The sequence below is a fragment of the Dipodomys merriami genome, unplaced genomic scaffold (assembly GCF_024711535.1).
Source record: "Dipodomys merriami isolate MVZ:Mamm:240054 unplaced genomic scaffold, mDipMer1.0.p SCAF_827, whole genome shotgun sequence".
Taxonomy (NCBI): domain Eukaryota; kingdom Metazoa; phylum Chordata; class Mammalia; order Rodentia; family Heteromyidae; genus Dipodomys; species Dipodomys merriami.
This window is the reverse complement of record NW_027206432.1, coordinates 114,817-140,000: the sequence shown is the minus strand read 5'-3', so window position 1 is coordinate 140,000 and position 25,184 is coordinate 114,817. Positions and strand designations below refer to the sequence as shown.

Below are 25,184 nucleotides of genomic sequence, written 5' to 3'. Positions count from 1 at the left end.
CCCTCACCCAGGCAGGGGGCACAAGGTGCTCACCCCCCCCCCCACAGGGCCTGCGTCCTCATGAGCATTCACTGAGCACCGACTCTGCGCCTGGCGTTGGTCACCAGGTTACCAGCCACCTGTGTGTGCGGGCATCCACTTACTGCCGGGGACGGAGATCTGAGAAGCACCAGTGGCCCCACAAAGCTTTCTTGCCTTCCCTATCAGTGTTCCACACACAGGGTGGGGACAGATTCACAGGCAAAGACACAGAGTCAGAGGCCCAACCTCACAGCCCTGTGGACTTCATGAGGAGTGAGCTACTAATGCCCTCGGCCTGGACCGGGTTTGCACACGTATCCCATAAAGATTCATTCCTAAGCAGCTGGTGCTGGAATCGCAGTCCAGCACTTGGGAAGCTGAGCCAGGAGGAATCAGAGTTCAAGGCTGGCCTGGGCTACACAGACAGGCCCTGACTACAAAGCAAAAAGCAAAACACAGAAAACGGCTAGCCAAAAGCCAAAATGACACAAACACCGCACGCAACAAGCAGCCAGTACGGCTCATCTGTGGGGAGACGCAACGGGGAGTGGCACAGAGTGCATGCAGATGAGTGTGAAGCGCAGGCTGGCCAGGATGTGGAGAGGAGCCTGCGCTGGCTGCGAATGAGGAAGGCACAGCCATCGTGGAGAGGAGCACCACGGTTTCTCAAAACATTAAACAGCTGAGTGTTGGTGGCTGCTCATGCCTGCAATCAGCCAGGTACCGCTGGCTCACGCCTGTCATCCCAGCTGCTCAGGAAACTGAGATCTGAGGATCATGGTTCAAAGCCAGCCCAGGCAGGAAAGTCCATGAGACTCTTATCTCCAATGACCACCAAAAATTTGGAGCTGTAACTCAAGTGGTAGAGCACTAGCCTTGAGAAAAAGAAACTCAGGGACATTGTGCAATTCCTGAGTTCAAGCTCCAAGACTGACAAAACAAACAAATAAATTTTTTTTTTGGTCGGTTGTGGGGCTTGAACTCTGGGCCTGGGCGCTGTCCCTCAGCTCTTTAGCTGAAGGTGAGCACTCTACCACTTGAGCCACAGCGCCACTTCCGGTTTTTGAGTGGTTAATTGGAGATAAAGAGTCTCACGGCCTTTCCTGCCCGGGCTGGCTTTGAACCGTAATCCTCGGATCTCAGCCTCCTGAGTAGCCAGGATGACAGGTGCGAGCCAGCAGTGCCTGACCACATAAATGTTAGTTAGCCTTAAAAAGGAAGAGGCTGGCTCGGTGTGGCTGCACGTGCCTGTGTGTGCCTGAGCTCCTAGATCTGCGTGGCAGCCCCTCACTGCTCCTCCTCCTGGCCCTGGAGGCGCGTCGGGACTCTGCCCCAAGGACAGATTCCGTCTGTGCGCACTGTGCCCACAGTCGGTGCCCAACACACACGAGCCAAGAGCTCAGGCTGGCGCGGCACTGCGCTGTCCCGTGCAGGGCTGGAGGATGGGGGCAGGTCTGTGCCGTGCAGGGCTGGGGGATGGGGCAGGTCTGTGCCGTGCAGGGCTGGGGGATGGGGGCAGGTCTGTGCCATGCAGGGCTGGGGGATGGGGCAGGTCTGTGCCGTGCAGGGCTGGGGGATGGGGGCAGGTCTGTGCCGTGCAGGGCTGGGGGATGGGGGCAGGTCTGTGCCGTGCAGGGCTGGGGGATGGGGGCAGGTCTGTGCCGTGCAGGGCTGGGGGATGGGGGCAGGTCCGTGGGCCGGCGAGAGCCACGGCGGGCACAGCTGGTGGAGGGCGAGGCCTGGGGCACCCACCTTTGAAGAACACGATCTTGTGGTCGCTGGTGCGCTCGTACACGGCGTCCACGCTGTCCAGGTGCAGCGGCAGGCCTCGCCAGAAGCGGTGCATCTGAGCTGGCCGCAGGGACACCAGGTGCCGGTCCCTTGTCAGGCGCCAGAAGTACTTGCCTGAGGGGCAGACGGGAAGTGGCTGGGGGAGGGCTGTCCCCCCATCCCCCATCCCTCCGAGGCCTGAGGGGCAGACAGGAAGTGGCTGGGGGTGGGCTGTCCTCCAAGGTCTGACCCTGGTAGCCCCCATCCCTCCGAGGTCTGCCCTGGTCCCCCTTTCACTCCCCCTCCCCCCCCCCTCCGTCCCTCTGAGGCCTGCCCCTCTGCCCCTGGGCCCTGCATTACCTTTGAAGAAGAAGGCTTCCCCGCGGATCTGGGCCACAGCGTCGAAGTGCGCAGTGCACCTGTGAGGCACGTCCGTCCTCAGCCTGTGGGCACAGAGCCAGCGCTGGGGTCAGGGGTCAGGGGTCCCGAACCCAGAACCTCAGGTGTGGATAACTCTCATGGGCTTGGCCAGACAGCAGACTGTTCTGGCTCATCTGTTCTGGCCAGAACCAGAGCCTCCTGCCACTTCCCAAGCAATAGAGGTCCAACCTCTGCACACAGTGCAGCATGCACACCGTGGGCAGGTTTAACCTCAGCACACAGCGCAGGTCTAACCTCGGCACACAGCGCAGGTCTAACCTCAGCACACAGCGCAGGTCTAACCTCGGCGCACCCCGGGCAGGTCTAACCTCGGTGCACCCCGGGCAGGTCTAACCTCGGCACACAGCGCAGGTCTAACCTCGGCGCACCACGGGCAGGTCTAACCTCGGTGCACCCCAGGCAGGTCTAACCTCGGCACACTGCGGGCAGGTCTAACCTTGGAGCACCGCGGGCAGGTCTAACCTTGGAGCACCGCGGGCAGGTCTAATCTTGGCACACAGCGCAGCATGCACACCACGGGCAGGTCTAACCTCGGCACACAGCGCAGGTCTAACCTCGGCACACCCCGGGCAGGTCTAACCTTGGTGCACCCCGGGCAGGTCTAACCTCGGTGCACCCCGGGCAGGTCTAACCTTGGCGCACCATGGGCAGGTCTAATCTTGGCACACAGCACAGCATGCACACCACGGGCAGGTCTAACCTCATCACACAGCAGTGGACCACAGCTGGAGACCCCCAGGGGCAGTCTGGGTTCTGTACACCACGGTGGTGCTGAATGGGAGTCTGGGACCCAACTCCAGTTTCCCAACACAGCCCCAGAAAAGGAATGGTAGCAACGCTGTGGGGGAAGAGGCATGCAGGGGTGCGTGTGGGGGGGAAGGGAAGGAGCAGGGCACGTGCGGGTCTTCAGGATGGTGAGTGTGTTCTGGGGAGGAGGAGGGGGCGTGCAGGGGTGTGGGGGGGGGAGGGAAGGTGGGGCGGGATCAGGGCACGTGCGGGTCTTCAGAATGGTGAGTGCACCAGGGAGGAGGAGAGGGTGTGTTCTGGGGAGGAGGAGGGGGCGTGCAGGGGTGCGGTGGAGGGAACAGGGCATGTGCGGGTCCAGTTGGCACCCAGTGAGGCTTTGTGCGGCTGGGCCCGGCTGTGGGGCTCTGGCTTACGGGGTGCTGGAGCGGTTTTCAGGGGGCTCTGGCAGCAAGGGGGGCTCCTCAGGCTCTGGGGTGTCAAGCTGTGCCGTGGGGGACACGGACTCACGCACACCTGTGGGGACCAGGAGACAAAGGTGGAAAGGCCCCCCGCCCGCCCGCCCGCCCGCCCCGGGGACTCCGCAGAACCAAGCCTGGCTCGGGCCCCGGCCCCGGCGCTCAGTGGGGTAGCCCGGCCAGCACACCCAGCAAGCAGAGGCCCCGGGAGCTAGGGGTACACGCCAGGCCGGCCGCGGCCCCCCCTTCCCCCCTCCTGGGCCAGGGCAGGGAGCAAGACAGCCCTGCATGCGGAGAGGCCCAGGCTGCGCGCCCACCGTGTGCGGCCACCGGGGGCGCGTCCCCCGCGGGCGCCAGGCTCACCGTACAGCTGCCAGACGCGCACGCGGTCCTCATAGGGCAGCCCGTAGCGCAGGGGGTCCCCCACGGGACCTCGGTAGTACGGCTGCATGATGGAGCTTGAGGCGGCCACGTGGCTCAGCCCGATGGCGTGGCCGAACTCGTGGACGGCCACCGCAAACAGGTCCATCCCGTGGGAGTCTGGGGACAGTGGCCGTGAGGCAGCGGCCAGCGCCTCCCCTGGTCACAGTCCGTGTCCCGTGGGCTCTCCCGCGCCGTCCCCCTGGGGGCCTGTACTCTCGTGTCGGGGAGGCGGCCGGGGCCGACACCGGGGCCCCGGGTCAAAGGTGAGCTGGGCAGGCAGTGTGGAGCAGTGCCATCCACGGACGGGTGAGGCCCGTGGCCCAGGCGCCACCAGAACGAAACGGGGCACAGCAGGTCTCAGGACCCCCAGACCCGCACTGCCTACGCCGCAGCCTGTGCCGGGCCCCGGCTGCCTCTCCTCCCGCAGAGCTGTGGCATCCTGCCTGCGTGGCACCCGGCTGTGGGCGGGCAGGGGCGCGTCAGTCCCACGCACACACCTACCCGAGGAGCGAAAGGTCCAGGTCTCGTCGTCGTCGAAGTGTGTGTCTCCCGCGGCGCGGTGGTCTCCGGGGAAGAAGGCGTGGGCCACGGTGCCTCCCGGGCCGTCGAAGGGGTAGCGGTCCTCGTGCTCAGCCCTGGAGAAGTCGATTTGGATGTCGGCAGCGTTGCCGGCCACCTCGTGGAAGTTCAAGGGAGTGATGTCGCTCCAGACTTTGAGGGCGTAGTACATGAGTGCACGCACGGTGTCCCGGCCCAGCGGGGAGTCCCGGGGGAAAGTCCGGACTCTAGGGTGGGGGTCAGGGAAGAGGTCAAGCGGGCCGCCCCGACCTCTCTGGGACCAGCGCCTGCGCTGCGTCGGGGTGTACATGTGGACATGCACCCAACTGTCTTTTCCTCCGGTCCCCAGGTGCCAGGCCCAGCGCCTGGCAAGGACCAGGGACATGGCCCCCACATACGGGGGGGAGGGGCGGGGGTGTCCCGGGGCTGGGACGCCGGGGTAGGAAGCGTCAGCGTTCTGGAGGTACCAGTCCATTAGCCCCAGGCCCAGCCTCACCCAGGGGCTGCCCTGAGCTGGCAGCGGCCCCGGGGACAGCCTCACCCAGGGGCTGCCCTGAGCTGGCAGCGGCCCCGGGGACAGCAGACGGTCCAGCCAGCTGTGCTGCAGGTGCTCACACTGGTCCAGGCTGTGCGTCCTCAGGGGAGGGAGCAGCCGGAGCTCCGGGAAGGAGCGGGTCACACGTGGACAAAAGCACGGGGAGGCAGGGCTGCCGGGGTCCTGTCCCGCCCACATCCCGCCTCAGGGCCCCAGGCTGAGTCCCGGGGCGCTCACGGTGGGCTCAGGCCTGCCCACACCTACCTCCAGGACAGGTTCCTCTTGTTCCACTTGGTGGGTGGCGCGGTCTGGCGCCTCCTGCGCGTCCGGGCTGCGGTGGGCAGGTCCGGGAGGGAGCAGCGTGGGGTCTTCATAAGGGCCAGCGTGGCCTCATCTGTGGGGTGGACAGAGGTCAGCAGCCGGGCCTCAGCCCCCTCCCCAGCCAGGGGCCCACGGGCATCCGAGGGTGTGCTGCCCTTCCTCTCTGCCCAGCCAGCGGAGGCCAGCGGCAGGGCCAGGACCCCCCCCCCCCCGCCCACAGCACTGACCCAGCGTGCCTGTGGCCTGCAGGCCCCCGAACTGCTGCATGGTGGCAATGGCTCTGGACAGCTCCTCCTGCGTCTGCAGCTGTCCCGTGGCGGGGTCGGCTGGGGGCAGGTAGCCAAATCTGCTCAGCCACTCCTGGGGGTGGAAAGCAGAGTGAGGGGTGTGGAGGTGCGGCCCCGCCTCTGAGGAGCCTGCGCTGCTGTGGTGCCCAGGCCGATGCCACCCCTCCCTCCCGCCAAGGAAGCCACGCCACGCCCGAAACCTGTGCGCACCAGTGCTAGAGCTTGAACGCAGGGCCTGGGCACAGTCCCTTAGCTTTATTTTTTGCCCAAGGCTGGTGCTCCCATGAGCCATAACTCCACTTCTGGCTTTCTGCTGGTTAACTGGAGGTAAGAGTTGCACAGACTTTCCTGCCTAGCCTGGCTTTGAACCTCAATCCAAATCCTCAGATTTCAGTCCCAAGTAGCTAGAATTTTTGTTGTTGGTTGTGGGGCTTGAACCTGGGCTATTTTGCTTAAGTCTAGTGGAGTCTCAGCTCCACTTCAGTTTTTCTGGTGGCTTATTGGAGATAAGAGTTTCAATGGGGCTGGGAAGGTGGCTCAGTGGTAGAGCGCTCGCCTTGCATGCATGAGGCCCTGGGTTCGATTCCTCAGCACCACATAAGCAGAAAATGCTGGAAGTGGCGCAGTGGTTCAAGGGGTAGAGCGCTAGCCTTGAGCTGAAGAGCTGAGGGACAGCGCCCAGGCCCAGAGTTCAAGCCCCACAACCAACAAAAAAAGCAAGCAAAAAGGCCTGGGGCCTGGTTCAAGTGGTAAAGTACTTGCCTAGAAAGCACAAGTGAAAGTTCTAGAGTAAAACTGAAAGGTTCTTCACTGTGGCCCCCACCCCAGGCTGCTCCCTGGAGAAGGGAGGTCCTTGGGGTGTCTCTTCTGCCTCCATCTGGCCGTGCCCAGGGATGTGGGGCCGAATGGGGTTGTGACCCCGTGGGACTGGCCTGCGGTGAAGGGCTGACAGGAGGCGCACGCAGAGTGCCGCGTGGGAGCCTTCCGGGAGAGCCAGCACATAAGAGGCAGGCCCAGCGCCCGGGGGCTGGAGGCCCCGCGCGGTGGGGACTGTGCTCACGCACTCCAGCCACCAGGTGGCGCTCCGCGCACGCCCACCGCGGAGGAGGCTGCAAGGCCACTTTTCCTGCTGGCTAGGAGGGTCTGGAGGTGTTGGTTGGGGTTCGGGGGTCCTGAGCCCACTCCTCACCGAGGCAAGCCTGCGTTGGCCTGCCAGAGGCCCAAGGAGGAGATCTACTTCTCTGATCGTTGAACGTTTCCCTTCCGAATCAACACTCGCTGGGGCCCGGTCCAGCCTGAGTGGGAGGCTGGCGTGGACGTCCCGGGCTCCTGCCTTTTCCTCTCAGGTGTGAGAGCATGTGGGCATGCTCATGCCTGTGCTCAAGTCCACAGGTGGCCGGGGCAGAGCCACCCCGCCGCCGGCTCAGACACCCTCTGGGCTTCCTCCAGCTGCAGGGAGCGCGGGCACAGAGGCCGCTGACCACCGGGGAGGAGGGAGGAGGTCCCAGGAGGTCCCCCTCCTCCCGCCCTCCCCAAGCGGGGCTTTGCGGAGGGGAGCGCGCGGGCTGGGCAGCTGCTCAGCAATGATGTCCTGCCCCCTGGGGCAGACCTCTCCTGTGCCACAGGAACCTCCCACAGGCCCCAGGCTGCTCCCGGTCAAGGGCCAGCACCCTGTGGAGGCTGACCTGCAGTGGGCTTCAGCCAAGCACACCTGCAGACAGAGGGCGCCCTGCACCCCAGTGGGGGAGGGGAAGCAGACCCCCCAGCAATCTCCTAGGGCACAGGCTCCACAGCTGCCCGGGCTGACTTTTACCACCACACAGCCCCGTGGCTAACACATCGGAAATGTTGAGTGAGGCTAATGGGCCAGCGAGGTGCCTGTGAGCCGAGGGCCCTGGGCAGCAGCCCGGGAGAGCTGCCCAGAAGCTGGGGTCCCGCAACAGCCCCGCCTAGCCAGCGCCTCACAGGAAGCCACGGCGGCAGGCTCTGCCCCCCCCCCGTCCCGTCTGAGGCCACGAGGCCCCACCCTGGCCCCTGCCCCTCCCCTGGCTACTGCCTCCTGTGCGGCCCTCCCTCCGGGGTCCACAGACCCAGACGCGGTCTCCAGGGCAACAGAGGCTGCAGCCGGCAGGGCCGAGCATCCAGAGGCAGGGTGAACCTTCCAGAAGGCCATTGGGAGGGGCGAGGAGGGGCCCTAGCCTGGGCTGGGTGGTGACTCAGGGGTACTGGGGCCACGGCACGAGGGGGCCAGGACCCCCCACCATGTCTGTGCACCCCCGTGCGGTGTCACCCGTCACAATGTGACACAATGTTCTTTTTACAGCTCTAACGAGGCGTAATGTGCATAGCATAAACCCCCTCTGGTCATTTCAGCAAATTTACAGGGACACAGATAGCGCCCCGGGGCTGCGCACCCCTTGGCTGCACCCCGCAGCAGGGCATGGCGGCCCGCGGCCTGCAGAGCCCCCCCCCGCAGACCCCCCCATCTGCTGCCCGGGGTGTGGGCGTCTCTGGGCAGCAGCCCCGCATTGCAAGCGAGCTAACAGGCCGGAGGCTGTGACAGCGGCCACCCGGTGCACAAGGGGACGGACGCCCAGAGGGGACGGGAAATGCGTCCTCCTCACACAGCACACGGTGAACAATGAAGCCCTGTCCGCTCCGGGTCCACGCGTGACATGACTGGACCACGGGAAGGCCAGGAGCTGGCCTTGGCCTCCTCTGGGCGGGTGTTGGTGGGAGCGGCCCCACGCGTGTGGCTGGGGTGGAAGCCTGGCTGTGGCCCTGGGGCCTGCCCAGCAGCCTCTGCGCTCGAGTGAAGGAGGGGCGTGGGGCGCGGCGGGCGGCACACAGGACAGCCGGCCTGGGGTAACAGGACGGCTGGAGACTGGCAAGGAAATGGCAAGTGTAGAGCGCTGAGGGAAGCCCTGGACCCAGACATCCTGGAGTAGAAAGGAGCCATGGGGGGGGGGCGCTCTGGAGAGGATGGAGAGCAGGTGGGTCAGGAGCTGGGGACGGGGGGGGGGGGGGTCAGGAGCCGGGGACGGGAGCTCAGGAGCTGGGGATGGGGGGGGGGTCAGGAGCCGGGGACGGGAGCTCAGGAGCCGGGGATGGGGGGTCAGGAGCTGGGGACGGGAGCTCAGGAGCCGGGGATGGGAGCTCAGGGGAGGATGGAGAGCAGGGGGAGGGACACAGAAGCCACTGGCAGTGGCCAGCTGGGTGGATGGCTGGGGCCCCAGGCAGGGGACACATGGGCTTGTGCCTAGGCCACAGTTCCGGCTGTGGCTGCCCCGGTCATCTGCAGAGGCTGAACTCACCCTGGCAGGAGGCTGTCTAGGGCTGAAGCTGCCTTGTTCCATAGGAAGGTGGAGGGCCGCGGGCTGGACGGCACCACGGCAAGCGGACCCGGGTCTGCCCTCCCAGCGGCTGCCCAGACCCCTTGGACGCTCACCCAGTGGCAACCAGGATCCTGGCACCAGAAATGGGCCTCACGCCTGCACAGCCCTCGCTAAAGAGATGACATCTGTGGGATGAGGTTCCAGGGGTGGCAGAGCCAGCGCCACGCGGGTGTGCGTGCCCACGCTGCCGGCTGGCTTCTGGAGGCAGCGCTCCCTGCAGCCTGCCCCGGGCCGGGCCGCCCCGAGCCTGCCCCTCCCCGGGCCTGGCCCCCCACCGGCCTGCCCCCTCCCCGGGGCCTGGCCCCCCACCGGCCTGCCCCCTCCCCGGGGCCTGGCCCCCCACCGGCCTGCCCCCTCCCCGGGGCCTGGCCCCCCACCGGCCTGCCCCCTCCCCGGGGCCTGGCCCCCCACCGGCCTGCCCCCTCCCCGGGGCCTGGCCCTCTCCCCCAGGCTTGCCCCCTCCCACAGGCCTTACCTCCCCCCCTCCCCGACCTCCCCCTCAGGCCTGCCTCCTGCCCGGAGCCCAGCCGCCCCTGGCCTGCCCCCGCCTCCCCCAGGGCCCCCCAGCCCCCACCCCCCAGGCCGCCCGCCCTCCCTCCCCCCAGGCCGGCCCGGGCGCTGACTCAAGGAATCCAGGGACACCTCAGGGCGCTGACTCCCGGGCGCGCGGCCTCGGCCTCCCGCGGGCGCCACCCTGCGCGCCAGGGCGGGGCTGGGCCTCTGCTCCCAGACCGCGGAGCCGCTCCGGACCCCGCTCCGCGGCGGGGCCAGCTGGGAGGGCGCAGCGGGGGCTCGGGGACCCCAGGCCCGGCCCCGGCGCGGGCGTCACCGCGGAGGGAACCGCCAGAGGGCGCCGCGGGCCGCGGGCGCAGCGCGGGCAGGACGCGGCTCCCGCACCCGGTGGCCCCGCGCCGGGGCGGCGGCCGGGCCGGGCCCGGGGCTCCCGCGTTCTTCACCGCGGTGGACGCCGGCTCCGCGCCGGCCGCGCCCGGCCTCGCCCCGCCGGCGGGACGGGCGGCGACCCCGCTCCGGCCGCGCAAACTTCCCAACTCCCCGCGCCGCTCCCGCAACTCGGCCGCGCGAGGGGCCGAAGCCCCGCGCCCCGGAGAGACGGGGGTGGGGGCGGCCGCGCTCGGCGGAGCCTGCCCGGCCCGGCCTCGGTCTCCCCGCCGCGCGTCGGGCGCTGGAGCCCGCGCCGCCCGCGCCCCGCGCCGCCCGCGCCCCGCGCCCGCCCCGCGCCCCGCGCCACCCGCCCGCCCCGCGCCCCGCGCCCGCCCCGCGCCCCGCGCCGCCCGCGCCGCCCGCGCCCCGCGCCCCGCGCCGCCCGCGCCCCGCGCCACCCGCCCGCCCCGCGCCCCGCGCCACCCGCCCGCCCCGCGCCCCGCGCCCCGCGCCCAGCGCCCCGCGCCACCCGCCCGCCCCGCGCCCCGCGCCGCCCGCGCCCCGCGCCACCCGCCCGCCCCGCGCCCCGCGCCACCCGCCCGCCCCGCGCCCCGCGCCACCCGCCCGCCCCGCGCCCCGCGCCCCGCGCCCAGCGCCCCGCGCCACCCGCCCGCCCCGCGCCACCCGCCCGCCCCGCGCCCCGCGCCCGCCCCGCGCCCCGCGCCCCGCGCCGCCCGCGCCCCGCGCCCCGCGCCGCCCGCGCCCCGCGCCCCGCGCCGCCCGCACTCACCACCCCCAGGCTGAGGTCCTCGGCGCGGGGCGCGGGCGCGGCGCAGCCCCCGCGGGCCGCGAGCGCCAGCAGCCACAGCAGCAGCGGCGGCGGGCCGGGGCCCCGGGCGGCGCGGCGTCCCATCCCGGCCCGCGCCCGCTCTCCGCGCCGCTCGCTCCGCGCCCGCCCCGCGCCCCGCGCCCCGCGCCGCCGACCGCCGCTCGCCGCCGGGGCGGGGCCGAGCGCCTGGCTAATGAGCCCGCCCCGCCCGCCGCCTTAAAGGGCCCGCGCCGCGCGGCGTCGTGCGGGGACGGCCCCGGGCGCCGAGGCTCGGCCGTCCCCGGGGAGAGGGCCCGGCCGGGTTCTCACGCAGCCTGCGCGACGGGCGCGCGGGAGGAAGGGGGAGCCCGGGACCCGGAAGGCGGGAGGGGGGCGCGGGCCGGGGAGGGCGGGAGGGGGGCGCGGGCCGGGGAGGGCGGGAGGGGGGCGCGGGCCGGCCGGGGAGGGCGGGAGGGGGAGAGCAACCCAGCCTGTGGAATGGTTTGGAATCACCTGGTCTGGGGTCTGCTTGTGGGAAGGGTCCTGGATGCAGGGGTGAAGGTGTGGGCGCACCCCGTCCACTCCTCCCCACCCCTGTCCATCCACCCCTTACCCGATCCACCCCCTCCCCTCTCCCCCTCTTTCCCCACCCCGTCCGCCCCCTCCCCCCATCCACTCCTCCCCACCCCCGTCCATCTACCCTCCCCATCCCGTCTACCCCCAATCCCACCTCCCCCCACTGTCCTCACCCCATCCACCCCCCCATCCACTCCTCCCCACCCCGTCCGCCCCCCACCCCGTCCACTCCCCCAGTCAGTCAGAGCTGAGCCTAGCCCTGGAAGGGACACATGGCCAGCAGGCAGTTGTTGGGAGCAGAGAATGGGTTTGGTGCCTGCTGGCTGCCGTGTGCTTACCGGTACCCATTTCCTTCTTGCAACTTTTCCGCCGTGGAAGCCGTGATAAATCCCAATGTGCGGGGGCAGGCGCGGTGCAGAGCTCCAGCAGCTGGCCAGCGAGGATTCCACTCTCAAGACAGTGCCCGTGCGTGCGTGCTGTCCTCGCTGCCCTTCCTTCAAAGACAAGGCCGCTGCACCTGCCTGGGGCCAGGCTCCCCGCCTGGGGCCAGGCTCCCCGCGTCACCTCTCCCAGGCACGCCCTGACTTTCTGTTGGGATAGTGAGGCGCGGGCTCCCGTTGCATACCTGCTCCAGCCCAGGAAAGGGAGACCAGGCAAGGAGGGTGGGCAGCAGCCGTGAGGGGCCGGGAAGCGCTTTTGGCCTCCTTGGAGACAACTGTTCCCTCCACCAGAACCAGTTCAAAGCCAGCGAAAGGAGGAAAAGAGCAGCCCAGGATCATCGGACGCAAAGGGTGGCCTTCCACCCAGTGTCCTGAAGTCTGTCCTCCTGGCTTGGCACCGGGGACATCAGGGACAAGGGGGCTCGGCCAGGCCCGTGCACGCTGGCTCCGGGGGAGGGGGGAGTGGGCTGCAGAGAGGGTTAATCAAAGCCCCAGCAGTGTGGACCCTGACCCTGAGTGAGGACTGGGGGCTCAGGGCTTGGTCTGTGGGCTGAGTGGAGAATTTAGTCATTTATTTTCAGGGCCTGGGGCCCCGGCGCCGTTCCGAGGTTCTTTTGCTCAGGGTGAGCACTCTACCAGTCGAGACACAGCACCACTTCCGGCTTTTTTGAGTAGTTCATTGGAGGTAAGAATTCGTGGGCTTTCCTGCGGGGCTGGCTTTGTCCTGTGATCCTCAGACCTCAGCCTCCTGAGTAGCTAGGATGGCAGCAGGGCCCCGGTGCCCAGCTAGAAACTTACTGTTGTGGATTCTGGATTCTGGAGTCCTGGATTGAGGTCAGTAGGGCACTGCCTCATGAGGGCAGCGCCTGGCACACAGATGGCACCTTCCGCCGACTCCCATAGTCCGCAGAAGCCCACTGGTCTCCTGAGGACACCAGTCCTGGCGGCCTAGGGTCCCCTTTGACTTTGTACCTTAGTTCTCCAGCCAGCAAAGCCACCTCTCCAGGCACACCTGGTCCCCTGCCGAGCCTCTCCCCTCTCCTCACAACAGCTGTTGCAGAGATGGGCCAGAAGTCACATTAAACCTAAACAAGACAAGCCTTTAACTCCATTTACTGACTGGGGAACAGGTGTTTCTCTTTCCTCCCTGTTCTACTAAAATAAGTCCTTGCTATAATTTTAAAAAAGAAGAAAAGAAAATGAGCCCGGTGCCAGCGGCTCATACCTATATAATCCTAGCATGTACAAGGATGAGGTCTGGAAGATGAACTTGAAGCAGCCTGGGCATCGGTCTCAGCTGCATTTAGCCAGCAAAAACTGGAGGTGGAGCCATGGCTCAAGGGGTAGAGTGCCAACCTTGACAGAAAAAGCTGAGCAGGAGCTTAAGGTCCCAAGTTCAGGCCCCAGTACTGACACACACAACACATGCACGTGAGCACACGCATGCACATGCATACCCACCCAACACACCAAAGAACCCTCAGAGCCGACTTTGAAGCCAGCCTGGGCAGGAAAAAACCATGAGACTCCATCTCTAAAATAATGGGCAAAAGTCAGGTTGGAGGAATGAATCAAGTGGTAGATTGTCAGCTAAACGAGCAAAAAAACAACAACAACAACAAAAAAACCAAAAACCGTGTGCTAATGAGATCTAAGAGTAGTTCTTTTTCTTTTTTAAAAAGAGGGCAAATAGTTCCTGTGAAAGACTCATGCTCTGGCTAGCAGGACTAGGGGCTTTTCCTCCCCCGTGGCCGGTGGGGAGCAGCAACCGGGTCCTCAGAGGTGAGCAGGTCAAGTGGGGAAACTGGGACGGTGGCTGCAGGCACAGGAGGCTCGGGGCGAAGAAAGCCCGGGCATCGGGGTTCCAGACACGCTTCATTCAAGAACGCAGGACTCAGGGGTGCGCAGGACCGTCACGCCGCCCTCACGGTGGTCTTACTCACTGTCACCGTGCTCCTTCTGTAGGAGCTCCTCCATCCTCGACACACCCCGCACTCCCGTAACCCTCCATCTACTCTGCTGTCCTATCTGCTGCCTCCCTCACCGGGCCGCAACCACTGCTGTCCTGCCCACACAGCAGGCCGGCGCCAGGACCAGCCCCACAGCAACAAGGGGCCAAGTCACCGTCAGCCACCAGTGCGCGTAGCTTGTGGAGAGCCGCCTCCTTTGTTTACCCGCTTGGGCCCATGTGGGCTGGAACCTGGGGACCGCAGGCTGGCGATGACCAATTCCTGCACAGCTGCTCAGGTGACGGGTCCTGGCAGCTGCCAGCTGGGCCAGGCTCACCCACTGGCCACTTGCACGGCAGTCTGGTCCTGGGCCACCCAGTACCTGCTGGTCTCCTTGGGGCCCGAGCTGTGCCACGGAAAGAGAGCCACAGCTAGGCCTGTGTCATGTCGGGACCGGCACTCAGGCAGGAACAGCTCTTCTTCCAAGACTCTGAGTGTTCAAAGCCTAGGGGCTGGACTGGCAGAACTGAGGCTCTTGGGGGCATCGCCCCAGCTTTCGCAGGCAGAGTTACGGCTGCAGATACACAGCGGCTCCCACATGGCACCTGTTTCGATCCTGGGCCTGCAGCAGCAGCAGCAGCAGCAGCAGCAGCGCTCGGTAGGGTTGCATCTCAAGGCTTCTGCTGATGGAGCCTCAGCCCGGCTGCAGGCAGTGTGATTGCCCTTATGTCCAGGGTGTCTGGGACTCTGAAGGCTGGGCAGCTCTCTGGACCTCTTCCAGTAGCCAGAGTCTGCAGCTTGCTTCCTCTAGCTTTTTTTCCAGTCTTGGTACTCTACCCTGTTGCTGTCATTCAATGCCCTGGCCAGGCTCCGGAAGTTCACTACTACTGATGTCATCACGGCAGCCCCTCTATGAGTGAGGAAGCTCAGAGACCACTGGAGAGAATGGTTTTTCTTTTTCTTTTTTCTTTTTTTGGGTCCAGTCGTGGGACCTGAACTCTGGGCCTGGGCGCTGTCCCTCACCTCTTCAGCTCAAGGCTAGCGCTCTACCACCTGAGCCACAGCGCCACTTCCGGCTTTTTTTTGTTTTTGCTTTTGTGGTGCTGAGGAATCGAACCCAGGGCCTCAGGCATGCAAGGCAAGCGCTCTACCACTGAGCTACCTTCTCAGCCCCATGGAGAGAATGTTTTTTTGGATCAAATGTTACAAATGCAGGGGCAACGCAGGAAGGCATCACCTAGACTACCCTCCGCGTGGGGCCTATATACTAGAAAGGGGGCAGGCCAAAGCTGTTTCTACCAATCACAGGAGACCACACAAATGAAGATTGGACCTGCACCAATCTCAGGCCTGCTGAGGCACGGGGGGGGGGGGGGGGGGGGGAGGGCTCCGCCCCTGGCCTGGGTGGAAGCCGCTGCAGGACCTCGAGCTCCCTGAGGCTTGTGACATCTGGGCCGGCTGTTGGCTGACAGTTGTGGCTGGAACAGTCTTGTGCTCCAGCAGCAGGCAACTGTGGTTGTCCAGATCCCTCAAGGCAGCCACCAAGAGTTCAGAGCAGGTGGCTGCCAGCACACACCAAGCAAGGCCTCACAGGGAGTCAAGCTTAAAGGACCAACATTAACAAGGTGTGCTCACAATAAAGTCTGTCTTTAATGCTGTGATTGACCAGTATTGAACGGCCGTCCCCTATTTGTCTCACGGTTTGCTGACATGACAGAGGACAGTAGCTGGGGGCTGGGGGCTCAGGGATCAGAAGGTTCTCGAACATGAAGGGTCCGGGGAGACCACAGCCCAGCCCTAGAACATGGCAATCCCAGGTGGTCCACTTGTGAATCACTCTGACGGTGCACCACAGACAGTTTGAGCTATCAGAAAACCCAAGCTAGATGGGCCTGAGGCCACAGGTACCCTTCAACTCCCCAAATAGAATCTGTGTCTGTTAAACACCAAGTGCGAGGGTCCTGGGACCCTCCCTGCTGTCTCTGAATCTGGTGCCAGGGATGGTCCACGTGGGGTCAGTGTCTCATCTTGAACACACGTGCACACTCTAATGGTATGAGCTGTTCCCACGGTATCGTAGCCAGCTGCGCTGTGCCTGGCTGAGCACAGCTCTGACATCTCCTTGACTGTGTGTGCGTTCTTACCTGCTCCCTTGCTCGCTGGTTCTGGCGGCCACTCCATCTCTCTGGGACCAGCCTGCTGTCTCTGGCTCTAACTGCCCCCCCCCCCCCCCCCGGCCTGGTCCGAGTGGTGTGGGCTTGCTGAGCGCACACAGCTCTGAGGCTGGGCCCGAGCCCTGCTGAGGCTGCGCTGGTGGCAGAGGCCTTCTCTGGAAGCCGTGAGCCCATGGCTGCACAGCGTTGTGGCAGAACCAGCGGGGTCCCGCGGTAGTCTGGCTACTGCCAATCTGTTTCTGCTTTGGCACCATTTACTGCTGGTAACTTCAAGTTGGTGAGGTGGTTACCTGGGCATCACTTCTACCCGTCTCAAATCCCACGCATGTCCTGCAGGACACGTCCAGGCTAAGACAGAGGCTGCCGCATGCGCCTTCTCGGCCATCCACTCAGATGCCTGGCGCTCCTGCTTCCCCAAGCTGCCCCTGCTGAATAGTTAATGAACTTGTAATTAAAGCAAGTCTTCACCTCACTCCAGTCAGCTCATTTGCTCTGTAGGTTATCCTTCAGGGAACCAGGGCTCTGTGCCGCCCAGACTCCCAGGCTGGCGGCCGGTGACCTGGGTCCTGGGCTCTCTGTTGCCCACTGTGGTCTCAGCCAGGGGCATGTGTACAGCTACTGGCATTCAGGCATGAGGAGGGTGCACGCCGCATTTACTGGGTGGCAGCTGTGGCCTGGCCACTGGGGAGGGGCCTGGGCCCTGGCGAAGCACCTCAGGAAGAGCTGGGGGAGAACACGGCGCAGCACCTCTTAGGAACCACCTGGTGAAGGGACCTGCGGGCTGCTTGCTCCCGTGAGCCCCTCTTCAACCCCTTCTCCAGGGTCCCCACTCTGCCTGCCCACCCGCACTAGCCCACAACCAGCACAGGGTCTGCCACATGGGCTGACCCGAAGGTGAAACCTGATCCTGGAGGCCAGCCTGGCTGGGGAGTCAGGCGTGAATGACGGGGCACTGTGGGGTCAGAGGCTTTGACAGCCAGAACCCCGCAGGGCCTGTCAGTGTCCCAGGCACCTGAATGCCAGGACAACCTCCAGGCAGGAGTGGACCCGCAGCGCCTGCAGAGCCAATGGCAGCCTGGCGCAGGGCCTTGTCACCACTGCACGGCGCCAGCCTGCAAGACAAAGGGCCGCGGGTGGCCTGCGGTGGGCCAGGCCAGAGGCACGGGAGCCACAGGCGGGGTTGGACCACGCCAGGACAGAGGCACGGGAGCCACAGGCGGGACAGAGGCACGGGAGCCACAGGCGGGGCTGGACCATACCAGGACAGAGGCATGGGAGCCACAGGCGGGGCTGGACCACACCAGGACAGAGGCATGGGAGCCACAGGCGGGACAGAGGCATGGGAGCCACAGGCGGGACAGAGGCACGGGAGCCACAGGCGGGACTGGATCACGCCAGGACAGAGGCACGGGAGCCACAGGCGGGGTTGGACCACGCCAGGCCAGAGGCACGGGAGCCACAGGCGGGGTTGGACCACGCCAGGACAGAGGCACGGGAGCCACAGGCGGGGTTGGACCACGCCAGGCCAGAGGCACGGGAGCCACAGGCGGGACAGAGGCACGGGAGCCACAGGCGGGACAGAGGCACGGGAGCCACAGGCGGGGCTGGACCACGCCAGGCCAGAGGCACAGGAGCCACAGGCGGGGCTGGACCACGCCAGGACAGAGGCATGGGAGCCACAGGCGGGGCTGGACCACACCAGGACAGAGGCATGGGAGCCACAGGCGGGACAGAGGCACGGGAGCCACAGGCGGGGCTGGACCACGCCAGGCCAGAGGCACGGGAGCCACAGGCGGGGCTGGACCACGCCAGGCCAGAGGCACGGGAGCCACAGGCGGGGCTGGACCACGCTAGGACAGAGGCACGGGAGCCACAGGCGGGACAGAGGCACGGGAGCCACAGGCGGGGCTGGACCACGCCAGGACAGAGGCCACTCCTGGAGCGTCCTGACCCACAGTCCAACTGCAGGTGACATGCAATAAACAGAGCCACAGCCCAAAGAAGGAAGCCACCTCAAGGCTGTGAGCTAGAAAAGAGCTTTCTTCCCATTTTATTCGATAATACATCTCCACAGAAACATGATATTATTTACAAATATACAGGTAAGAGATTGCTGGTCAAAAATCTTAAGCTGAAAATGTCATCAAAAATTTACAAAAGCCACCGACGGTCCCAGGGAGTCTGGAGAAGAACCCGATGGCCGTGGGGGTCTGCAGGCGGGAGCTGCCCCGCCCCCGCTTCGGTGCCAGAGTCCTGGAGCTGTGGCCCCACCAGCAGGCGAGTGATGCGCGTGCGCGCGGGACTGGCTCCCGTGGCGGCTGTGCCTCAGGACGCGCTCGTTTGCAGGTTTTTGGAAGCTGCGAGCATCGCTCTTACTTTGGCCATGAGATCCTACGCAGTAAGACAGGGAGGAGGGTCTGTGAGCTGCAGCCCAGGCTGACGCCGGCTCTCACGGGGCCAAAGTCACAGCCTCAGCCTCGTTCTAAACCTCCCACTGATGGCCTCCGTGGCCACAGGCACAGGGCCCTGCCCACCACAGACTGGAAGGGGCAGACACGACGCGGACTGTACCTGAGTGATTTTGCTCTGCACAGAAGAAACGATTGCTGAAGAGATCTGGCCATCTTTTTCCTGAGAAACTCCCCTAATACAGAAGAACAGAAGCTTAAGCACACACCATCTGGTCAGTGATCGAGAGCGTCCACGCCCCAGCCTCCCCCAGCCGGAAACACTGCATTTGTTTCCAGAAACTAAAAATTACAAGCATCACAAACATGTATTTTATGTTATACCCACTTCAAGCTATTTTCTAAGATGACTCTAGCTCAAAATCTGTCTTCATATCATTTTTTTTTTTTCCTTTTTCCTTTTTGGTCAGTTGTGGGGCTTAAACTCAGGACCTACGAACTGTTCCTGAGCTCTTTTTGCTCAATGCTAGTGCTCTACCACTTGAACCACTGCACCATTTCTGGTGGTTCACTGGAGATAAAGGTTCTCCTGACCTTTCCTGCCTGGGCTGGCTTTGAACTGCAACTCTCCACCCTGGGTCTCCTGGGTAGTTGGGATGACAGGTGTGAGGCACCGGAGCCCAGCTCATGTCCCTGATTCTCTGGAAGACGGCAGGAAGGAGGCACTTGTGCCTCACATTCAGGCTCCCGGCCGAGGCCTGGAGGTGCTCACCCCCTCTAAGCAGGGAGAGGCATCTCAGATGCTGACTGGCTCGTGTGAGCTGCTCTCTGCGCCTCCAGCCCCCATCATGTCCATTCACTCCTATGAAAGCTCAGCACCCAGATCAGGTGGGCCTCTTACCCCTCATGGGACCCTCCTGGTGGGGAGGGGCCAGAGCCCCTGGGAGGAGGCGCTTCCCCACAGCCTGGGCCCAGACAGCTTCAAACTGGGCCTCGGTGCTCCCGGGTCCCTGCCACGGGCACCTGACTGCAGTCCCCTCTGGACTCTCATCTGGCTGGAAGTTAGCTAGCCCCTGGCCTTTGTGGCAGAGGAGTGCTGGTTCCCCTGGGCTTTCCACGGCCCACTCCTGAGGGCACATGTCAGAAAGACCCTGTGGAGCAGGACGGGGCATGGCCGGTCTGCAAGGCTGCTTACCCCTGGATCCAAACAGGCTACTGCAGGACCTCTGGGATCTCGGGGCTATAGCGTGGCTACGAACAGGTTCTGAGGAGCTGTCCCAACTCACTCCCATGGGAGGCCAGGCCAGCTGACATCCCCGCCCAAGGTATGCCCCAGAGACCGGCACCACCTGCCACTCTCTGCTGTTCCCATTGAGACCTGCCCAGGTCACGGTCACCTGGAACGCTCCTGGCTGGAGCTCCGGCTCTCCACAGGAGAGATGCTGGCCGAGTGGGCGGCATGGGCCGCTGGACGGTGGGCTGCCTGCTTGCTGGGGGAGGAGGACTGGGACCGGGCCTTGGCCTTGGTCCGAGACCTCGACCGCCGCTTCTTCTTCTTCTCATGAGGACTTCTGTAAGGAAAACATCTTGGTGAGGAGTGCACAGGCATGGGGTGTGCCCCGAGCTTCCTTCTGGAGGCATCTTCACAGTGAGACCTCTCTGTGCAGCTGTATCTCTCTCCACGTGTCTGTGAAAGCTGTGGCCCTCCACCTCTCCACACATGCTCATGAATTCACCTCTCCATGCATGCTCATGAATTCACCTCTCCACACATGCCCGTGAAACCTGTGGTCCCCCCCCACGTCTGTGAAACCTGTGGCCCCCCCACCCACGTCTGTGAAACCTGTGGCCCCCCACCCACCCACGTCTGTGAAACCTGTGGCCCTCCACCCACCCACGTCTGTGAAACCTGTGGCCCTCCACCTCTCCACGCATGCTCATGAATTCACCTCTCCACACATGCCCGTGAAACCTGTGGCCTCCACCCACGCATGCTCATGAAACCTGTGGCCCTCCACCCACCCACGTCTGTGAAACCTGTGGCCCTCCACCCACACGTCTGTGAAACCTGTGGCCCTCCACCCACACATGTCTGTGAAACCTGTGGCCCTCCACCCACACATGCTCATGAATTCACCTCTCCACGCATGCCCGTGAAACCTGTGGCCTCCACCCACGCATGTCTGTGAAAGCTGTGGCCCTCAAGTCCACCCACAGCGCACCAAGGTTCACACAACCACCCACGGCAGCCACCCTGCAGGAAGAAGCTTGGCTCTGGGTCATGTGCTGGCTTTCATTGCACTCTACCCATTTTACATGGTTTTACACTTACACTGGTTCAGCAAGGTTCTCAAGTCAAACACCGCACACACAAATGCTCAGCACTGTCCCGCCCAGCGCTGTGGGGGATGATGGCTGCATACCTGCCTCTGACTACGAGTCCCAGCTGGGCACAGACCAAGTCCTGCTCTGGGGCCACTACCATGCTCAGCATCCTGGTTCGTCCTCTGTCACACTCGCTCGGTGTCCAGGTCCGTCCACTGTCACACTCGGTGTCCAGGTCTGTCCAGTCCTGAGATGCTGTAAGCCTACTTCCATCTCACTCAGGATAGGACCCCCGAGCCCGCAGCCCCTGTCACACCTCCCTCAGACTTGCTCATCTTTTTTTTTTTTTTTTTTTTTTGGTCCGGTCATGGGGCCTGAACTCTGGGCCTGGGCGCTGTCCCTCAGCTCTTCAGCTCAAGGCTAGTGCTCTACCACTTGAGCCACAGAACCACTTCCAGTTTTTCTTTTTGCTTATGTGGTGCTGAGGAATCGAACCCAGGGCCTCGAGCATGCAAGGCAAGCGCTCTACCACTGAGCCACCTTCCCAGCCCCGACTTCCTAATCTTTAAGAAGCACCAGGAAGCCGGCACGAGTGGCTAGCGCTGTTATCCTATTCAGTAGGCTTCAAAGATAGCCTCAGCAGGAAAGCCCGAGACTTACATCTCTAATTAACTACCAAAAGGCCAGGCTCAGGAGTAGCACACTAGCTTTGAGGCAGAGTCTCAGGCTGTTACTGTCCCTTCTTCTCTCCCTCCTGGGTTACTGATGGATACCAGGAAAACACTGAGGTGTTCTGGACACTTCCCGGCAGCTAGCTCATGGCCTCTACACCTTGGCTAACACAGCCCAGCTGCCTCTCCATGGGACACATGCCTCAGTGCTGACTGCCTCTCAAGGTCATGGGGCACAGGGCCCTGTCCTAAGGTAAGGTCACGGGGCACAGTGCTGCCTCCCAAGGTCATGGGGCACAGCTCTGAACTAGCTTTCTCCCGGGGTTACCCCTCTGTCCTCCAGGAGATGCCCCGGAGCCCATTGCTGGCTTCATAACAACATAGCTGTATCTTGCCACCAGCATGGAGAAGGGGTTGTGGTGGTGATGGTTTATTTCCACCTTTATAGTTCTAACCTATTTGATCGATCTACTTATCTATCCATCCATCCAGCTTTTTTGCCAGTCCCAGGGCTTAAACTCAGGGCCACTGTCCCTGAGCTTCTTTTGCTCAAGGTTACATTATTCTACCACTTGAGCCACAGCGCCATTTCTGCCTTTTGTTAAGGTGGTACCGAGGGTTTCAGACATACTAGGCAAGTACGCTATCATTAAGCCACATTCCCAACCCTGTGTGCTAATAGTTAAAGTGGGGGTATAACTCAGTGGTAAGAGTGCTGGCTTCAGCATGTATGAGCCCTAGTTCAACCCTAGCACTGAAAAACACAATGTAGTACTTCTCTGTAAGCCGCCCACCCCAACCTCTGCCTTTTTGTCTGTTTACCCAATCGCCATTCTTTACACGAACATTTTACTGTCTAACTCGCTCCACTTGCTTTTTCGCTTTCTCTTTCTGCCCTTTTCTGCTTCCTTTAGAATCTAATAAAGCATCGTAAGTGTTGCGTATCTTCCAGCAGCCCTTGAGCCACATGCACGGTGGGGGTTACAGTCTGTATCTCTTCACTATCAGAGCCTTGAGGAGCGACACGGGAGCCGCCCACCAACAGTGCTTGCCAGTTGCTCCCGAGCACCACGTGGCACGCACTAGGTGCTCAATGGCACTACCACCACCAACAAAAACTCCTGGGCCACTCATTAATTTTTCTTCTTTCCTTCTCCTCCCCCTCCCCCCTTCTTCTTGTGCTAATCCTTGGGCTTTGTGCTTCTGCTGGACTTTTAGCTTTCTTGCTCACACTGATGCTCTCTCACTTGAGCCAGGCCTCCAGTCTGACATGTTGCTGGCTAGTTGGAGATGGAATCCTATGGACTTTTCTGCTCAGGCTGGCTGTGAACTGTGATCCTCCAGCTCTCCAGCCCCTTAAGGAGCTAGGACGCTTTTGTTATGCATCACTATGTGTTATGAATGCTTGTGAACGTACTCGTGAAACATGCTTTTATAATGGACTCAAAGTGCCTCTTGTGAACAGTGTGGGTTTTCTGTTACCACACTGCATTGACCTTTATGCTCAGAGGATCAAAGAGCACTGGGATGTATAAAAAAAAAAAAAATCAGACCAGCTTACAAGGACTCCCCTGGTCAGATATGAGGCAATGTTACCATGAACGGAGTGGTGAGGTGAGAGACTGTATGGAGCCCATCGAACTAGCCCCAGGCTTCGAGCCTAAGGTGCCATGAAAATGGAGGGCTCTTCCTTCCAGAGGAGGCGGCTAACAAGCTCAGAGCAAGAGGGCTAGAAAGCCACTATCCCGCCAGGGACAGCTGGTGTGCCAGCGGGCAGAGCCGCCAGAACACGGTTCACACAGGCCCACAGGGCCCTCACAGACCCCTGCTGCTCAGAGGAAGACGCAGAACATCCTCACCAGGCCACTGCCTCGGCACCAGACACTGGTGCAGACAGACATTGCTGTCTCCTGATGCTACACAAACTGGTTTACAAATTGTTCCTGCCAAAATAATGCACACCTTCCTGAAAACAGGGAGCAGTCCAACGGCCCTGCAGCAGCCGGCCGGCCAGCCTGGGTTCAGAGCACATAGGCAGGAGGGAAAAGGAGCAGAATGCCCAAAGGAGCAAATGTGGCAAAATGTAGGGAGTCACGGGTGGAATATGTGTTCATGCGTGTGAGCACTGCATTAGGGGGTCACGGGTTGAATGTGTGTTCACGCGTGTGAGCGCTGCATTAGGGGGTCACGGGTGGAATGTGTTCATGCGTGTGAGCACTGCATTAGGGGGTCATGGGTGGAATGTGTGTGTGTTCATGCGTGTGAGCACTGCATTAGGGGGTCACGGGTGGAATGTGTGTGTTCACACGTGTGAGCACTGCATTAGGGGGTCACGGGTGGAATGTGTGTGTTCACGCGTGTGAGCACTGCATTAGGGGGTCACGGGTGGAATGTGTGTTCACGCGTGTGAGCACTGCATTAGGGGGTCATGGGTGGAATGTGTGTGTGTTCATGCGTGTGAGCACTGCATTAGGGGGTCACGGGTGGAATGTGTGTGTTCACACGTGTGAGCACTGCATTAGAGGGTCACGGGTGGAATGTGTGTTCATGCGTGTGAGTGCTGCATTAGGGGGTCACGGGTGGAATGTGTGTTCATGCGTGTGAGCACTGCATTAGGGGGTCACGGGTGGAATGTGTGTGTTCATGCGTGTGAGCACTGCATTAGGGGGTCACGGGTGGAATGTGTGTGTTCACGCGTGTGAGCACTGCATTAGGGGGTCACGGGTGGAATGTGTGTGTTCATGCGTGTGAGCACTGCATTAGGGGGTCACGGGTGGAATGTGTGTTCACGCGTGTGAGCACTGCATTGGGGGTCACGGGTGGAATGTGTGTGTTCACGCATGTGAGCACTGCATTAGGGGGTCACGGGTGGAATGTGTGTTCACGCGTGTGAGCACTGCATTGGGGGTCACGGGTGGAATGTGTGTGTTCACACGTGTGAGCACTGCATTAGGGGGTCACGGGTGGAATGTGTGTTCACGTGTGTGAGCACTGCATTAGGGGGTCACGGGTGGAATGTGTGTGTGTTCATGCGTGTGAGCACTGCATTAGGGGGTCACGGGTGGAATGTGTGTTCACGTGTGTGAGCACTGCATTGGGGGTCACGGGTGGAATGTGTGTTCACGCGTGTGAGCACTGCATTGGGGGTCACAGGTGGAATGTGTGTGTTCACGCGTGTGAGCACTGCATTAGGGGGTCACGGGTGGAATGTGTGTTCACACGTGTGAGCACTGCATTAGGGGGTCACGGGTGGAATGTGTGTGTTCACACGTGTGAGCACTGCATTAGGGGGTCACGGGTGGAATGTGTGTGTGTTCACGTGTGTGAGCACTGCATTAGGGGGTCACGGGTGGAATGTGTGTGTTCACGCGTGAGCACTGCATTAGGGGGTCACGGGTGGAATGTGTTCATGCGTGTGAGCACTGCATTAGGGGGTCACGGGTGGAATGTGTTCACGCGTGTGAGCACTGCATTAGGGGGTCACGGGTGGAATGTGTTCACGCGTGTGAGCACTGCATTAGGGGGTCACGGGTGGAATGTGTGTGTTCACGCATGTGAGCGCTGCATTAGGGGGTCACGGGTGGAATGTGTGTGTTCACGCGTGTGAGCACTGCATTGGGGGTCACGGGTGGAATGTGTGTGTTCACACGTGTGAGCACTGCATTAGGGGGTCACGGGAGGAATGTGTGTGGTGTTCATGCGTGTGAGCACTGCATTAGGGGGTCACGGGTGGAATGTGTGTGTTCACGCGTGTGAGCACTGCATTGGGGGTCACGGGTGTAATGTGTGTTCACGCGTGTGAGCGCTGCATTAGGGGGTCACGGGTGGAATGTGTGTGGTGTTCACGCGTGTGAGCACTGCATTACGGGGTCACGGGAGGAATGTGTGTGGTGTTCACACTGCGCTAGGAAGGCGCAGACGGGTGACGCTCTATGAAACCCTTCCCAGAAGGCCCCACCTAGCCATCCCAGCACTCAGGAGGCTGAGACAGCAGGCTT

General features: G+C 62.9%; 2 protein-coding genes across 9 annotated transcripts in view; both read right to left on the bottom strand.

Moving 5' to 3' along the window:
- The window catches only part of LOC138819931 (matrix metalloproteinase-17-like), a 13,610-nt gene extending 2,855 nt beyond the window's left edge, over positions 1–10,755 (bottom strand). The window contains exons 1-8 of one of the 5 annotated variants that reach the window (XM_070011541.1): positions 10,626–10,755; positions 5,499–5,631; positions 5,215–5,344; positions 4,359–4,642; positions 3,798–3,974; positions 3,393–3,492; positions 2,152–2,234; positions 1,774–1,926 (exon numbers count right to left, since the gene is read on the bottom strand). In XM_070011541.1, the coding sequence (XP_069867642.1) occupies positions 1,774–1,926; positions 2,152–2,234; positions 3,393–3,492; positions 3,798–3,974; positions 4,359–4,642; positions 5,215–5,344; positions 5,499–5,631; positions 10,626–10,748 (1,183 nt within the window). In that variant the 5' untranslated portion in view covers positions 10,749–10,755. Of the gene's footprint in view, positions 1–1,773; positions 1,927–2,151; positions 2,235–3,392; positions 3,493–3,797; positions 3,975–4,358; positions 4,643–5,214; positions 5,345–5,498; positions 5,632–6,747; positions 7,003–8,872; positions 9,105–10,625 lie in introns of those variants that run through there. The other 4 variants (XM_070011543.1, XM_070011542.1, XM_070011545.1 and 1 more) reach the window with 4 other exon arrangements.
- Positions 10,756–17,792: 7,037 nt separating this feature from the next.
- The window catches only part of LOC138819928 (splicing factor, suppressor of white-apricot homolog), a 55,371-nt gene continuing 47,979 nt past the window's right edge, over positions 17,793–25,184 (bottom strand). For 2 of the 4 annotated variants that reach the window (XM_070011534.1, XM_070011535.1), the window contains exons 16-18: positions 19,588–19,761; positions 18,354–18,426; positions 17,793–18,173 (exon numbers count right to left, since the gene is read on the bottom strand). In XM_070011534.1, coding sequence (XP_069867635.1) covers positions 18,108–18,173; positions 18,354–18,426; positions 19,588–19,761 — 313 coding nt within the window. In that variant the 3' untranslated portion in view covers positions 17,793–18,107. The remainder of the gene's footprint in view (positions 18,174–18,353; positions 18,427–19,587; positions 19,762–25,184) is intronic. The other 2 variants (XM_070011536.1, XM_070011537.1) reach the window with 1 other exon arrangement.